The 16286-nt window shown below is 52.1% G+C and overlaps 1 protein-coding gene across 8 annotated transcripts in view; it reads right to left on the bottom strand.

The window, feature by feature from the left end:
• Mroh1 (maestro heat like repeat family member 1) overlaps positions 1–16286 on the bottom strand; it is a 74725-nt gene that overhangs the window by 227 nt on the left and 58212 nt on the right. For 7 of the 8 annotated variants that reach the window (XM_021183457.1, XM_029469606.1, XM_021183459.1 and 4 more), the window contains 12 exons: positions 15800–15952; positions 9389–9543; positions 6126–6291; positions 5442–5638; positions 2580–2717; positions 2076–2190; positions 1623–1769; positions 1296–1484; positions 868–1023; positions 650–784; positions 479–581; positions 335–400 (listed from right to left, as the gene is read on the bottom strand). In XM_021183457.1, the coding sequence (XP_021039116.1) occupies positions 335–400; positions 479–581; positions 650–784; positions 868–1023; positions 1296–1484; positions 1623–1769; positions 2076–2190; positions 2580–2717; positions 5442–5638; positions 6126–6291; positions 9389–9543; positions 15800–15952 (1720 nt within the window). The remainder of the gene's footprint in view (positions 1–334; positions 401–478; positions 582–649; positions 785–867; positions 1024–1295; positions 1485–1622; positions 1770–2075; positions 2191–2579; positions 2718–5441; positions 5639–6125; positions 6292–9388; positions 9544–15799; positions 15953–16286) is intronic. The other variant, XM_021183461.1, reaches the window with a different exon arrangement.

The following is a 16286-nucleotide window of genomic DNA, read 5'->3' as shown; positions in this document are numbered from 1 at the left end:
ACAGGCCAGTTGTGCACATGCCTGGGCCTGTGCGTGGGGCGGCCCACTGCCTTTCTAACAGACGGGCCTCTGCTGGGAGGGCTCGGGAGCCAACGGAAAGATAGTTTTTCCTTTTTTAGTGTTTTTTAAGCTCTTTTGGAACAGTTAAGAAGTTTCCGTGAATTACTAGAGACGATGAGGTCACCAGTGACAGGGAAAAAAAAAATCCTGAAATCCAGGAAAATCACTTAGTCCCTGCGGGTGCCTACAGGGTCAGCAGAGCCCCAACAGAGAGGGGAAGGTTGGGATCAGGTAGGGAGCTGTGTGTCCTGGATTTGGGGGTGTGTTTACTCACCTACAATGAGCTGTTCCAGGTCCACCTGAGTCTTTTGTTCAGGCTCTGCATGCAACACCAGGAACCCTGAAGCAGGTGGGATAAGCTGTATGGTGTATAAACTGGGCGGCAGGGCGTGCTAGGGTAAGGAAAGGGCCTGCTTACCTGTGAACATGGGGGCAGCAGCTCTGACGTCATCCCAGCTGCTTTTGAAGTAGAACAGGTTGGTGCTCACTAGGCGGCCCAGCAGGTCAGGGAAGTGGTGCATCTGTAGAATATGAGGGTCAGGGTCCTCAGCCCAGCCCTGGGAGGGGCTCCCACACACACGCTGCTCACCAGGTGCTTGCACGTGGAATTGAGGAACTCCCCAAAGTGCACACTGCGGCCCTCCTGAAGGTACTTGTAGAAGGCAGCCGCCAGCTCCGCACATTCCAGGTGAGGGACACACATGCACAGGGCAAACTTGCAGGCCTGTGAGATAATGGGGTGCTGAGCCCGAGGTCCTCTTGGGGCTGAGCCCGGCACCCTTTCCTTTAAACTCAATGGTCACTCACACTGGCCACTGGAACCTGAGGGTCCCGCAGATGCAATAGGAGTGGCACCAGCCCACCCACGACCTGCTCCAGGAAGACATCCTCACAGTCCCCATGGCAGGCCTTGTTCAGGTGTCCAAAGAGGCGGATGGATGCTGTCCTGAACTCCACTTTTTCCTAGCGGGGTGCAGCCACGTCAGCACCAGCCCCCCTTTCTAGGCAGGCCTCGCTGCATTCTTAGCCCCCTCCTTTTGTGCTGTGGATTTGAAGGTGGGTTGCGGTGGGCATGCAACAGTGAGCATAGGAGGTTGTAGGCTAGCACAGAAGATTTGATCATTGGTGTTGGGGAGCCAGAGTAGTCACCCTCAGCACTCGCACAGGGATGTCTGCCAACAGTTACAGGGTCCGGCTGAGGGTTAAGCTAGACCTCTGGGTGTCAAGCAGCTTACACTGTCAAAGAAGGGCCGGATGCGGATGGTCGTGTGCAGCAGCACCAAGCGTAGGTCCCATGGCTCCACTAGATCCAGCAGCCGTGAAAGGCCCACCATGGCTTCCAAGGCCACTGGACTGTGTGGTTCATCACCATCATCCAGTCCACTGACCATGGCTGTCAGGAGCTGCGGGCCATGAGCTCGCACCTAGGAGACAGCTGTGTTCAAGGGACCCACCCTCCAATGAACCCCCCTTTCCCTATGCCATGGTAAGCTAGATCAGCTTCCCCATGCCGCCCCCTTAGACTCAGCCATATCTCCTGGCCTCCTGGGGGGCCGACCCACCTTGTCAGGTGAGCCAGAAGCCATGTTGGCCAGGCCTCGGAGCACTAGACGCCGTACGCTGGCACTGGAATCCTTCAGGCGGGCTGTCAGGTTGTCCAGCAGTGGTTCCAGGAGCATCAGGTCATTGACCACGTTACTGCTAAGTAGCTGGAGGTAGAGCTGCTCTGACCATTTGCACCTACTGATCCACACCAGCTTCCGCCCACACACTAGCCATAAGAGGGTTCATGGGAAGGGGAAGTTGAGGGCCTGCGCCTACCCTGGCCTCCCAGTCTGCAGAGGCTCATCAGTCTCTGGCAGCAGGCTCGGACCTGACCTAGGGCCTACCCCTGGCTGACTCTAGCCAAGGTTTTGCCAGGTGAGGCTAAGCAAGCTCTGGCAAGGACTGGAGAGGCCAAGCAGCTTCTCATTTCAAAACACAAGGCTTATGATGTGGTCTCCCCAAGGTCCTACCTCAGCCAGGAAAGCTGTAGAAGTGACCCTCTGGATCTCATACACGCTGTTCTGTGTGCACCCCAGGGCCTTCATCACCAGAGGAAGTCGGGGGCCTGCATACTTTGCCATGGAGCTAGGGAAGGAGACCCCAAAAGGCAGGAGCTAGCCACCCTGGATGTTGGCAAACACTGTCCCAGACCAGCTCCTGGGTTGCCCCCAGGGTATTTTACCTCCCACTCTGCATGGCTAGAACCCCAGACATTCTCCCCTTTCCAGTCCACAGGAGGCCCCTTCTCTCTCTCTTTTTTTGTTTGTTTTTTCAAGACAGGGTTTCTGTGTAGCCCTGTCTGTCCTGTCTGTAGACCAGGCTGGCCTCAAACTCAGTTCACCTGCCTCTGCCTCCCAAGTGCTAGGATTAAAGGCGTGCGCCACCAGCTGCCCAGCAGGAGGCCCCTCCTCTGTGCCTGTTGACATGTGTCCCATGCCCCTGATGTCTCCCTTGGACAGGTTGTCACTGCTTACCTTGCCAGCTGGGCAACTCCATCTTCGTGCCCTGACGAAGTTTTGAGTAGCTCCCAGCCCCGCTCCAGTTCAACACAGCGCAGCATGTCCTGACTGCCACTGCGGAGCAGCAGGGCCTGAAGGGCATCCACTGCAGAGCTGTTGGTGTAGGGTGGGTGGGATCTGATGGCCCATCTGCTGTGGGTACCCTTCCCTGGGTGAAGCATAGGCTCTCTGAAATGTTCCCTTCTACCAAGCCCAGCGAATGCTGGCAGTCGGTCACTTGGGAGAGCAGCTCCCTTGCACATTCAGGAAAGGATCCCCCTGGCTGCCCTGGCCTATCCTTGCTAGGTATCCTTCCAGGAGCCGACTCAGAAGAGCCCTGTGGATCCTCAGTAGGACTGATAATGGGCTCAAAGGGAAGACCAGCCTGTAGGCTCGGAGGTGAGCTAGCTAGATTGGTCTTTACCAGACTTGAGGAAAATATACAAAACCATTAAGATATATACAAGGGCCACAGATTTAGTTTTTAAGATGTGTCCAAGCCAGGTGTGGTGGTGCACGCCTTTAATCCAGCACTTGGGAGGCAGAGGCGGGAGGATTTCTGCGTTCGAGGGCAGCCTGGTCTACAAAATGAGTTCCAGGACAGCCAGGGCTATACAGAGAAACCCTGTCTCAGAAAAAAAAAAAAAGAAAAAAAAAAGTGTCCACCCCTGAGCCTGGACCTGGATATAGTCTGTGTCTATCTTGAGGATACAGAGGCCTCTGGAAGGGGTGACAGGGTCCTGCCCAACTCAACTGGGGCTTGAATAGATCCTTAAAGTGAGGCCACAATGAGACATCAGCTAAGCTAGGGATGGGGGAGGGGCACTGTGAGACAGGGCTATCCCTACTGACTCCTTCCCTAAGTTCCTGTGGCAAGGATCTGACTCCAGTCTATTGCAGGAGGGCTAATGGTGTTGCTTCCTAGGCTTAGCTAGAATTGGAATTTGGCCCCTGCTAAGATAGACCCTTCCCCTGTAGGGAAAAGTTAAACAGATTGCTATACCAATGTAGCTTATCAGAATGGGTAACACCCCTTGCAGAAATGCATGGCCCTCCAGTACCATAGCCCTGATGCATTTGCAGTGTCCTGTAATGCCCAGGATCCTGGAAGATGGACCCTGAGGTCTGAGGGTCAGGGGTAGCACAACACAACACTCCCTAGGTGAGGTTTCACCCACCAAGAGGTGATGGCAGCGAGAGCCTGTAACTGCAGTGGTTCCTTCCTCCATGGGTCCCATAGGAAAGACTGACTGCCAAATGGGAGAGCAGGATGGGAGGGAAGGTAGGGTCCAACTCATGCAGCGCTTGTCTAGGAAGAGGGTAGGCCTTGCTGGCCTGCATGCTGTGTAAGACCTTAGCTGGTAGCATCCAGTGGAAGGCATGATGGACAGGACCATGCAGAGAGCTAGAGTGGCTAGAGGGCTGCAGCCTGAGGGGACAGGTGGGAGATATGGAATGGTTTCACCTCCTGTGACCATCTTTAGGTGACATGCTATTAACAGCCCTTAATGGGCATCTACAGGTTCTATCCTGCATAGGCTCATCCCCCAAGAAAAGAACTGGAAGGCCACTCTTGGGAATCCTGGGCTCCAGGGGAAGATCTAGTTGCTTCAGGGTAGTCTACTCTGACTGCAGACAGAGAAAATGGTACAACAGCTGCTGTGGTGACTGGGTAGATGCCAATAGTATACCTACAAGGAACATCCTCTGTGTGGGCAGGGCCAACCACAGGCCAGATGAGGACTGAGTGTGGGCCTAGCCCAGACCTGAAGAGCCACCCACCACTGGTCACAGGATGAGTGGACTGGGGCCTATAGCCCAACTGAGAACTGCTCAGTTTTTCACAGGCCACTGCCACATCTATGAAGGGAGGCTTAGGGACATATGAGCAATTGGTACCTATCTGCATAGAACTTTGAAGGATGGTCATGATTGGTGACCCCTGTCAACTACGTGCTGCAAAGAGATCTCAGCCCAGGAGTCTTCACAGGTAGGAGAGCTGTTTCCGAGCACACGAGGCTCGGGTCTGCTGTCTTGTTCATACTTTACTGTGTATCTGAGCAGGAGTGATGGCAGCAGTGGGGTAAACTGAGGCTGTCCAACCCCAAGTGTCTGTGTCTAAGTGGCTAAGGTACCAAAGCCAGATAACCTGGATAGGAAGGACCTAGGGCAGTCGGAATGGGAAGATGGTGGCCTTATCCTATGGTTTAGATGGCACTGCTGCATCTCTCTTGGAGGTCTCAACTTCTGCTTAGACTGTGGCCCAGGGTGCTGCACAGAGCCAGGCCAGCACCAGCATGCAGGAGTCAGATACCATGGTGTACCAGGGCTCCCCAGTCATAAGCAAGTACCCTGCCTCAAGTGCCCTAATGAGCCAGGACTTAGCAGAGAGTAAAAACTCAGCCCTGGATAGCAAGAGATGCAGGGCATGTTAGCAGCTCCTGTCCTGAGCTGTGAACATCCATCATGGTTACAGTGCTGGACAATACAGGTTCAGCCCGGCCACAAAACTCAGGGCGCCAGTCTGACCTCATCTGCGTGCTCTCTAGCCCCAGCTAGCACAGCCATGTGATACTTTACTATCCTAGTCTGAAGCTACCTGCAGGGGTGAGAAGAAACCCTGGAAGCCTGAAACACAAATGACCGTCCCAACCTGCACCAGGAGAGATTTTGGTCCTGGGAAGGAAAGCTACTCCCAAGCTCACCGCTCTTCAGACAAGGTCTTTTATGTCTCCTTCAAGGCCAGGCAGCTGACAACACACACACACACACACACACACACACACACACACACACACACACACACGAGCAGGGGATGATAGGCGAGAACCCCATTACCTGCAGGGATCAAGATTCCTGGCTGCTCTGGCCGGGCTGGTGCTTCTCCGCTCCTTGGCTTGCAGGTTCCGGGGCAGCTGCACACCCACGGTACAGCTAACTCGTAGGAGGAGTGCTGCAAACAGCTGAGGGTAGAGCTCCAGGACCACGGTTCCAGATGATGGGGCAGACAGGACTTCATACAGTGCACAGGTGGCCTGGGGTAGAGCCACTACAAGTCATATCTCCCTCAAGACCACAGCAACTCCTGTACCCCTACTCCAGGACTCAAAGGGGTCCAAGCCTTGCATGAGCCCCATGTACAGTTGAAGTTTTGAGTCTCTAGGGAGAGGTAGGAGGAACCCAGGAAGCCACAGAGTTGGTAGGACCCTGTGTAGCTCAGTCCTCTGAGCATTAGGCAGGAGAGAGGAACAGTGTGGCCTTCGTGGGGACAAACTTCAGACCATCTGTTCTTGGTTCCTTAGAAAGGAGAGGAAATTCTCACAGCTGCTTTATTGCTTAAAGTGTGGCTGGGCTGGGTTTATTTTTTTTTCCACAGGATAAAATGTGAAGTGTGCTCCCTTGGGAGCTAACACCTGCTGGTCTTTATGAGCCCCAGCACAGCTGCCAGGTGCCTTTGGGGTACCCAAGCCTCATGTGGGGGCAGGGGCAGCATGTAAGGTAGCCCCCCTAGTCCCTACTCACCGCAAGGGGAAGCAGCGTCGCTACTCTGTCTGCAGTGCTGCCCAGGAGGAAGGCACGGCTCTCCTTGAACGGGACATCTTTGCTCATCTTCTCCAGAAGTAACTCTAAGACCTGAGCTGTGAGGCCGGGCTCCACTGCCAGTGCCCGCCACAGGGCGCAGGTGTGGCTGCAACAGCAAGGAAATGCATCCTGAGCCATTGCTTGCTGCAACACCCTGCTCACCACCACCTTGTGCTGCAGTTGTCCCCAGTTCTGCAAGACTCAGACATGCCAGAGTCATCTTGCTGGGAGAGAGATGGTGCCCTGATGTCAGATCTGAACTTGCCCATTCTTCTGACCCCAGGGTTTGGAAACAGCTGGCAATAGAAGCAGAAGGAAACCTGCCGGCCTGTGCACAGAAGACCTAAGGCAGGGAGCATAGCGTCTTTAAGGAGCTGCCGGAAGTAAAGATTAGGCTTCTCCAGAGGAAGCATCAATCCCAGGCCCCAGGGACAGGGACAGCACACAGTCAGAGGACCAGGGACACAAGAGGAGGCATGAGGAGAGCACTCAGGCACGACAGGTGGCAGGATAGCCTGTCTCTCATGGCAGTGCCCAACACACTGGGAGGCAGGTATGCCCATGTATCTGCAGAAAGGTACAACAAACTTCTGACTTCTATTAGAAATAGCCAACTACAAATAGCGACTCTAAGAGAGCTGATGTCTACAGAATGGCGTAGTGAATAAGGGGATCTGCAAAGGCCCCATGGTCCGAGTTCAATCCCTGGGACTCACACAGCAGAAGGAAAGAACCAGCTCCCAAAACTAGTCCTGTGTCCTCAGTTCTGTGGCATGCACATACATACAAAATTAATATAAAATATGAGGTTAAGAGAACCAAAGAGACTGTAGAGATCAAGCACATATCACACTTGTTAGGCACATTGGTATCAGCCCAGATAAGGCAAGTGAGAGAACGGGGAAGTTGGGGTTTGGAGGTTGGTGCATGCCTTTAATCCCAGTACCCAGGATGAAGATCTTAGGCCAGCCAGAGTTGTACAGTGAGATCCTGGAGGGGGTGGGACACTACCTAGGATTTAATACAAAGAGCAAAGAGGAGTTCAGAAGACAGAACAAGACAGGCAGGCAGTAAAGCTAGCAGCTCAGAAATATCAGGGGAAAAAGATTGAGGTTTTGTCTGCAGTTGATGAGAAAAGTATAGAGGTGCAACCCCAGACTTGGAGACACGAGGGTCAAGAATTCAAGGCAGCCTCAGCTACAGAGCAAATTTAAGGTCAGCGTGTCTCAAAACAAAATGAGGCTGTGCAACACTATTGTACAATTCAGAGGCCCAGTAGACTAAGATAGCAGCAAGAAGCAGAGACCACTCCAAGTGAAAAGCTACATCTTACAAAGACAGTGAGCTAGTCACACATGGGTCCCTTCGCAGCAACCAACAGAAAGCAGAAAGTGACATTATTTCATGGATACCACTGGAAACATTCTCCAAGTTGCAAGACCAAAGAGTCTGTGAGGAAGGCAGACCACCCTGCCATGGCACAGCCGTGTGCAGTGCTGTGAAGGACTCACACCAGCACCCGAGTGCCCTGAAGCCAGGCTCAGTTCCCCCAACAGATGGCTGTGCACCACCCTTAAGGCCAGAGCACAAGCTATTCAGATTCTGTGGCCCTCACGCCCTTGGGTGCAGTGCTTTCTGTTTAGAGCGGCCCATCACAGGTGTAGTGGATGAGCATGGTGGGGGTCACAGACCTGCAACTCCTATGCCCTGTATGTCAGAAGTGGTATTCATCTTTCCCAACCATTTATAAGCACCAAGTCCCGTCGTGGCACACAGGCTTGGCACAACTCAAAGGCCTACCCCACCCCCACATGCATGTGACAGGCTCTTCGTGTCCTATTCTACAGAAGACTTCTAAACTCTGGCTACTTCTTAATGGCTCAGAATAGAAAGGCTTATGGACATCCCCTGGGAAGGTACAGTGTAGATAAGACACACAGCAGTAAGAGCAAGCCACCTCGTATCTTAAGAGCAGTATACTGAGCAAGTAAGTCAGGAGTCTTCAGTCCACTCACAGAGCTCAGGATAAGGCAAAGCCCCTCTCCTGCCCCAGGAAGCAGCAGAAGGGCACTGGTGGCAGATTGAGGGCTCAGCTGAAGAGTAGAGGGGACCCAGAGGCTGGACGCCTCTTCTGCCTCCATCCAAGCAGTATCTGAAGTCTGTAAGCACAGAGAGCCCTGCAGGGGTGCCAGGATTTGCAGGCCTTCCTATGCACATCTATGTCTCAATGGGAGGTGAAATGACTGCAGAAGATCCCACGGGGAACAGGTAAGGAAGTTCACTTAAATGAGAACTCCCCACTCTAGTAACAAAGGAGGGGCTAGAGAGATGGCTCTGCAGCTAAGAGGGTTTGCTTCAAGAGTTCAGATCCCAACACCTGTTTGGGATGGCTCACAACCACGGGTAACTCTGAAGGATACAACACCCTATTCTGGCCTCCAGGGACACTCCCATCAACACACATGCATGCTCAAAAGAGACAGAGAAGAAATACACAGACACACACACACACAAGGGGAGAGACAGGCAGATTCACACACACAGAGTCACTCCCAATGTGCAGCCTCCAAGCTTGATAAGAGTACAAGCTGGTAGTGACACATGCATCATGTACCTTAGCACCTTCACAAACAGGGACCACACCATCTGGACCAGCAGTGGCCTTAAGTCTGACCCAACCAAGACTACAAAGAAAGATGAGACCAAAAAGCCCATACTCTCAAGCCAGGGTAAAAGAGAAAGGCTGGCAAGAAGAAAAAGAGGACTGTTTTGGTGAGGTGAGTGACGATTTAGGGAGATGCAGTGATACAGGGCAAACACAGTTCCTAGGCTCCTCGAGGAGCCCACAGTGGTCATGGTGAGGTTTTGCTCACTGGTGCTGAGTGTGCTAGTGAGTCACTGAAGCACAGCAGCCAGGAAGTGTCGGTGCCAGAGAGGAGGTTAAGAGGAGGTCCAAGAAGGGTCTTAATCAGGATCCTGAGACATATGGAGAAGGATAGATGCCTTGAATACCTGAGAGGCAGGGCCTTTTTCGATTTGATTATCTTTTTCACAAGCCTAGGTCCATGGGGACTCCTGAAGAAAATTCAGGGTGCAGAGGTAGGGGAGAGATGCTGAAGGAACGCATACACTATGCCATGCAGGAATAAAAGCCCCAAAGTTGGAGTATGGCTTCCACCAAACACGCTCAGGGTACCGGGTACCTGTCAAAGGGCAGGGGGCTCCCCAGGAGACTGGATACCACAGCCTCGCAGTGCTGAGATGCTAGGAGGTATACACTGTGCTGGGCAGCTGGTAGGACGTGTTCCTCCTGGGTATCCCGCAGCTTGGCTCGCAACACACTCACAATCTCAGGTACCTGCAGACAGGACAGGCTCAAGTGGGAGGTTGCAGTCGGGCTTTGAAACTCGGTACACATCCATACCAGACGTGGTAGGGGAGGGATGTGCGTACGCGCGCGCGCACACACACACACACACAGATATCTCTAGTTCGTTCCATAGCCTAGGTCATGAGAAGGAAGGTCCTTAGAAACGCAGAGCTCTTGGTGGCAGGCTGCAGGCTTGTGGCAGAAAAGTCTAAGACAATCCCCCCACAGGTGTGGGGAGCTAAGGATGAGAACCCGGATCCCATGTGAGAAGAGACGAGTGGCCAGGGCCCAGTGGTAGCGCATTTACTGATCTGTAGGAGACTACCCTGGCTTAGATTCCCAGCGCTACAGATGAGAAGGAGGAGGCAGAACAGAAGTACAGCTACTCGGAGATGGCCTGAGTAGGTGATTAAGGAGGCTCCACAGTGTTCCTGTAACTCAGCCATTGTCTGCCAAAGGTGGGACTCATTTGAGGAATCAGGCTGGGACCACACGGGAATGATGGACCTGTGACTGAGAGGAGGGGCAGGGCCTGAGGCAACACCAACCTCAGCATGTGGGTGTCTTTCTGCTGTACAAAGCAGGTAACACAAGCACTGGGGAACATGAATACATGCAAGTGGGAAAGCTCTGGCCTCCGGGAGCTCCCTTTGGAACTACATAATGTGGTGGGTGGATCTGCAGCCTTGACTGCTCTCCAAACCGCAGCCTACCCTGGGCAGTCTTGCACAGCTTGGCTTATGAGTCTCCTCTCAGGTTCTAGACATGCAGAGTCCCCCCCTCCACCCACACATTTGGTCAAAGCTGCATGCACAGACCACAGGAGAAAATGTCATTTAGCCCCTGGGAATAGTGAACACTCTAACCAGAGTTAGTCATTTCCATCCCTCTCCCCCTTGGCCAGGGAACCATTAGATGGAACCAGAAAGTTCCCCAACACTGGAAAGATTCTGGGTCCAATGGGGATGGTCCCATCTCCTTGGCGAATCCAGGAGGCTGAAAATTCAGTGTAGACTACGCATGGCAGCGTCCTCGGAGTCTACAGGGCTCAGGGTTATGAGGTGACTGGATGGCCTTCCTTGGGTACAAGAAGTCGCTCGCCCATGGTTCGCTAACGGCATAGCCCCCTCCTATCCACCTGCTCATCTGTCCCTTCATCTTTTCGATCTGTGTCCTGTCCCGGCTGTGGCCTCAGCAGGCCTGTGGCATCTGGCCACTGGCAACTGAGAGCTTCCTCCATACTTCTGGCTTCTAAAAAGCTTGCTGGTTGTTCCTTTGCTGGGGAAGTTGTGTTTGTTGGGCTCTCATTAGGAGCGAGCCGTACTCCCAGCTCCTCTCTAAAGTTGTGACAAGCGTTATTGAGTCTCTGGGAGATGTGTTAGCATTGGTCCAGGCCTACTGCTCAAGGTAGTGACTTCTACCAACTCTGAAACGTGCACTTTTCTCCCAACTATGACAGCAGTGACCAGGTGTGGTGGCCTGGTAGTGGGAGCAGTTTCCTGATCATTCTGGCTTCAAAGCCCACCTTCACTTCTAAGTTCTGCCCAGAACCCCACTTCCTGACCACATAGGCAGGTTCTGTCTGATCTGTGTGGTCCCTTCCCTCTGTCCTCAGCACCTGGGAGTACTCTTGCTTTATTGATCAGCTTGGTCTAGGTCTTTTGTTCACAATAGCTTCATGAAGGTATGGTCCCACTGTGGTGGTTCTAGCACACTGATGATCATGCAAACAATCATAAATCCGTTCCAGAACTTTCCATAACCCCCGAAGGACTCCTTTCCCACCTCTTTTCCATCTCCTCAAACCTCAAATCTACATTCTTCTCTGTGGACTGCCTGTTCTGAATATTTCATGGAAATGGATTACATGGTGCATAGTGCTGCCGCTTCTGGCTTTCCTTAGGTACAGTGTTTCTCAGGACTTGTCTATACTGCAGATGTGTTAGAACTTCATTCCTCCGTATGATGAGATTGCAGTCCACTGTACAGAGAAGGGTACCACATTTTCTTTTCTCATTCACAAACTGGTAAAGTTTACACAATGCTGCTATGAACGTACGTGTGTAAGTTTCTGCGCACATCCTGGAGTGTTCCTAGGATTTTCCTGGGGGCCACATGTAGCCCTCATGCTGACTTCTTGAGTACATTCCTGACTGCTTTCACATGATGGCGTCTCTCTGTGCCCTCGCCCCTTGCACTGGGTTCCCTTTTGAGCCTCAGAAGAACCTCCTCCCATTGTCTGACACAGGTGCTAAAGGTCTGCTCTAAGCATCCTCCCACCTTGCCTCACTGGCAGTGTGCTTTGTTCACAATCATGCTATATCCGGTGGTACCTTAGTCCAGCTGCATGCCTCCCCTAGAACCTCAGTGACTCGGTGTTGAACCAGAAGTCCAACAGCACCAGCCTGTCTGTAAGAAGCTCCTGCTGGAGCCTCTTGGGGCAGAAAGGTTTCTCATAACCCTAAAGGGCCAAGAAATCAGATATGCCAAGTTATAAGATAATTGAGATGCCAGGTACAGGCTGAAGTCTAAACTCTTGACTGGGCTCAGCCATGCCAGGACACCTGGCTCTATTAAAACAAAGAAAGAAAAAAGAAAAAAAAAAAAGGAGACCGAAAATCATAAAGCTCTGCAAAGAGTCCAACAGTGATTTCTGGGACATGACACCAAAAGCACGGGCAATAAAAGAGAGAAGAAGGTGACACCAACCTCAACCTCAAAACTTTGGCATACAAAGGGACAAATCAACATAGGTACTACAGAATGAAGCACATATCTGATAAGGGTTAGTATCCAAGATGTACAAAGGTAACAAACCCATTAGCAATCTCTGAGGGCCAGCAAGGTGGCTCAGTGGCTAAAGGCACTTGCCTGGTGACCTGAATTCTATCCCCAAACCGATGGAACATTAATAATAAAGTCTAAAATTCACAGGATGAATTCCCCTATGGTGTCAACAACAACAACAAACGGGCTTGAACAGGCATTTTCCAAAGGCAATATACAAACGGCCAATATGCATATGGAAAGATGATTGGTTTCACTAACTGCCAGAGAAATGCATGTCAAAATCACAAGGATGGGGCTGGAAAAACAGCTCGGTGGGTAAGAGTGTGTCCCACCATACACAGTGGGACCTCCGCTCTTACAGAGGTTATGAGTTTGGTTCCCAGCACCCACACCAGGCAGCTCCAGCTCTAATGGCTGTGGCCACCTGCATTCTTGTGGACACACACATACATACACACATACATATGCACATACGTAATTTAGAACAAAACCAAAAACAGGATGTGGGCTGGTGAGATGACGTTCTGTCAAGCCTGAGGACTGGAATTGGATGTCCCCAGTGTCACAGGATGAATTCCCCTATGGTGTCATCTGAATTCGATGTGTGTGCTATGGCATGGGCACCCGTAAGTTCTGATGCTCCCAAATAATTAAAACACATACACGCACACAGAAGCACATTCAGAGAGTCTTGCTCTTCCAAATGACCCAGAGATGGGTTCCCAACACAGCTTTGGGTGGTTTCCAATTACTTGTAACTATTGCTCCAGAAAGCCCAACCCTCTCTTCTGGCCTCCACAGACATAACCCCCTCCCTCACCTCCCCTCCCTCTCCTTCCTCCATCTCTCCCCCTCTCCATCTCTCTCCCTCCCTCTCCCCCCCCCAACACACAGAAAAAGAAAAAGAAAAAAGGAGTCAGGCTTAGAGAGAGAGCTCAACTGTTCCTGTTGGACCCAAGTTCAGTCCTCTGCACCCCATGGTGGTTAGTAACTGTCCCTAACTCCAGTTCCAGAAGATCTATTAGCATTGTCTGGCTTCTACAGGCACTGCACACATATAGGACACACACATGCATGCATGCAAAACAGTCATACACATAAAACAAGTAAGTCTAAAATAAAATTGAATTAAAAAAACAAGATTTGTGAGGCAGAGGCAGGCAGATTTCTGAGTAGGCCAGCCTGGTCTACAAAGTAAGTTCTAGGACAGCCAGGGCTACACAGAGAAACCCTGTCTCGAAAAACCAAAACAACCAAACAAACAAAAACAAAAACCAAAAAACCAAAAAACAAGATTTGTTATTTATGTGTATGAGTGCTTTGCGCACATGTATGTCTGCACCGCACACATGTCTGATGTCCACAGAGATTGGAAGAGTGTATCGGATCCCCTGGAACTGAAGCGATAGACGGCTGTCATCACCATGTGGATGATGGGAATCAGAAATAAGGTCCTCTGGAAGAACAGCCAGGGCTCCTAACAGCTGAGCCGTCTCTCCATCCCTAAGTGAACTGTGCAGTGTGGTCACACACCCACAGAAAGCAAGGACGCAGGAGCTTTGTGCAGCTGTGCTCACTGGCTCTTCACTCCCGTCAGCCAAGAGGCAGAAAGAGCACAAATGCTCACCTCTGGATGACAGTTAAGCCAAATGTGGACTGTACATGGACTAGTCACAGGTACCTGGTGGCCAACTCTTCCCCTTCCAGTTGTACAACAAAGATGTCCTTGATGTCTGTGCCAGGGAGCTTTGTGGCTTTGGAAAGCCACTGTGCCCTCTGCCCTCCTGCTTTGCTTCCCTCCAGGATCCCACCAGGCCGTACCCCACAACGCCGGCTTCTTCATCAGCTACCCAACGGCACACGGATACACCCGTCTAGAGGGCACACCGAGGGAAGCACCCTGGTCTCGAGGTCCTTTAGTTAGATGCTCTGTTCTCTTTCACTGCATAGTTCCTGCCCCAGGCGTGGCAGAACCCCAGAATACTCAAGGTATTCCTACAGATCAGTCAGGAAAGCACAGGCAACCCAACTAGGGACTGGGCAAAAAACTAGTGTCCTCGAAAAGAAGTCATCAAGTTTCCCCAGTCACCAGAAAAATGCAAATTAAATCCCAGCATGGAATATCACAAGCCCATCACCAAAAGACAGAAAGTGGAGCCCTGGAAAAACCACCACCACTCTCTAGGTAGGTCACAGCTGGAATGTACGCTCAGACAGCTGTTACAGACAGCATAACCTATGGCTACGGGCTCTGGGATGGCAGATGAACCAATGTGAGAGCCATGACCAGGAGCAAGCTGTGGGTTAGCACAGGGATTGCGAGGGATCTCACCTTTACACTATTTGTAAGACACTTGTATCGGGAAGTGGAGGTAGCCTGGGGTGTCAACAGGGGTCAAGGAAGACTTGGACACTGGCAGGTGACTGTAGATGACTGTGGTAACTAATACTCCAGCTCCTCTTCTGGGATACTTCAGTATAGAACCTCAAAACCCCCTCTAGCAAATGAGCTGAGCCCACACACTCCAGGACTGTACATCTACTCTATGGCTGCCCAGCCTGTTGAAGCCGAACAGATCTAAAGGGATTGAGCGCAGCAACACCCTTCACTCTCAGTGCATGCCAAATCAAGCCATAGGTGCTTCCAATATGTGTTTGGGAACTACCAGTAGAATACAACTGTGGGCTGCGGCCCTCCAGGCACAGTGAATAGGCTGTAGAGAGCAGGCAGTGGGGCAGAGCCGCAGTCCTGTGCGTGAGCTTGGAGTTTCTGTACAAGAGCCTCAAGTCCCATGGCTGGCAATCTCCTGAGACTTGGTGATGCAATGCACACAGGGTCAGGAGCTCAGCAGGTGCCAGCTCAATGTTAGTGCTTGTGGCTTTGGACATGGCGGGGGCAGGGGGGGGGCATCATATAGTTCAGGTTGAGCTCAAACAACCTATACAGCTGAGGCTGGCCTTGAACCCCTGATCTTCCTTATCTCCACTTCCAAAGTGCTGGGATTAAAGGCATGAATGACCATGCTTGGCTCTCCTCAGCTTCTAGGTACAAGTGACCCCCCTGCCTCAGTCTCCCAAATGGCAAGGACTGTAAGAACAGAGAGGACAAACCATGCCAGGCCTGCACTTTCCTTAAGGAGCCCACAGCTTTAAAAACTCTTAAATTCTACCCCCACCTGCACCCTTCTTGACACAGGGTGTGTAGCCCTGGCTGTCCTGGAACTCACTCTGTAGACCAGGTTGGCCTCAAACTCAGAAATCCACCTGCTTCTGCCTCCAGAGTGCTGGAATTAAAGGCATGCATCACCACTGCTCAGCTTAAAATTCTTAATAGAGTTGTTTTTTAAGTGGCCTGTCCATATCAGACCCAGAACAGACACAGTCAGAACTCCAAGGGTCATCAGGGCACCAGCCCTCCCCTCGCCCTCCCCATCCCACCCGTCTCCGCACTTACCTTTTCCAGCAGCACATTGCCCCGCTCCTTCAGCAGGCAGTTGATCATGACTGTGGCTGCGCGCGAGCAGTTCTTGTCTGGGTCTCCCAGGCTCTCAAACACTGTGAGCAAGAGGCTGATGAGCTGGTCTGAGGGGAGGCGCTTGGAGATGACCTACAAGGGCGATGCCGGGACAGAGAAGCAGGATCAGCCCCCGACCACATCCCGAGGGAAACATCAGGGCCTAGCTCTCCCGAGTTCACCCTTCTGGGTCTGGAACTGTTCCAGGAAGGTGGTCCTTGTGCAGCTGCAGGGCAGGGATCACACAGGGGACAGGAGAGTGACCTGTGTAGAGCTGCTCTGGAACTTTCTAGAATACAGGGACTTCAGGACAGGTCTGCAGCTCCCTCCCCCTCCAGCTCCGCCTCTTCTTTCTCTCCCAGCACGGGAAATACACCAGAAGGAAGAGCATCATGGTGCCAAGCCCCAACAGAAACCCTCACCATAC

The sequence above is a fragment of the Mus caroli genome, chromosome 15 (genome assembly GCF_900094665.2).
Source record: "Mus caroli chromosome 15, CAROLI_EIJ_v1.1, whole genome shotgun sequence".
Taxonomy (NCBI): domain Eukaryota; kingdom Metazoa; phylum Chordata; class Mammalia; order Rodentia; family Muridae; genus Mus; species Mus caroli.
The sequence above is the reverse complement of the archived record's forward strand: the minus strand, read 5'-3'. Positions and strand labels throughout refer to the sequence as shown.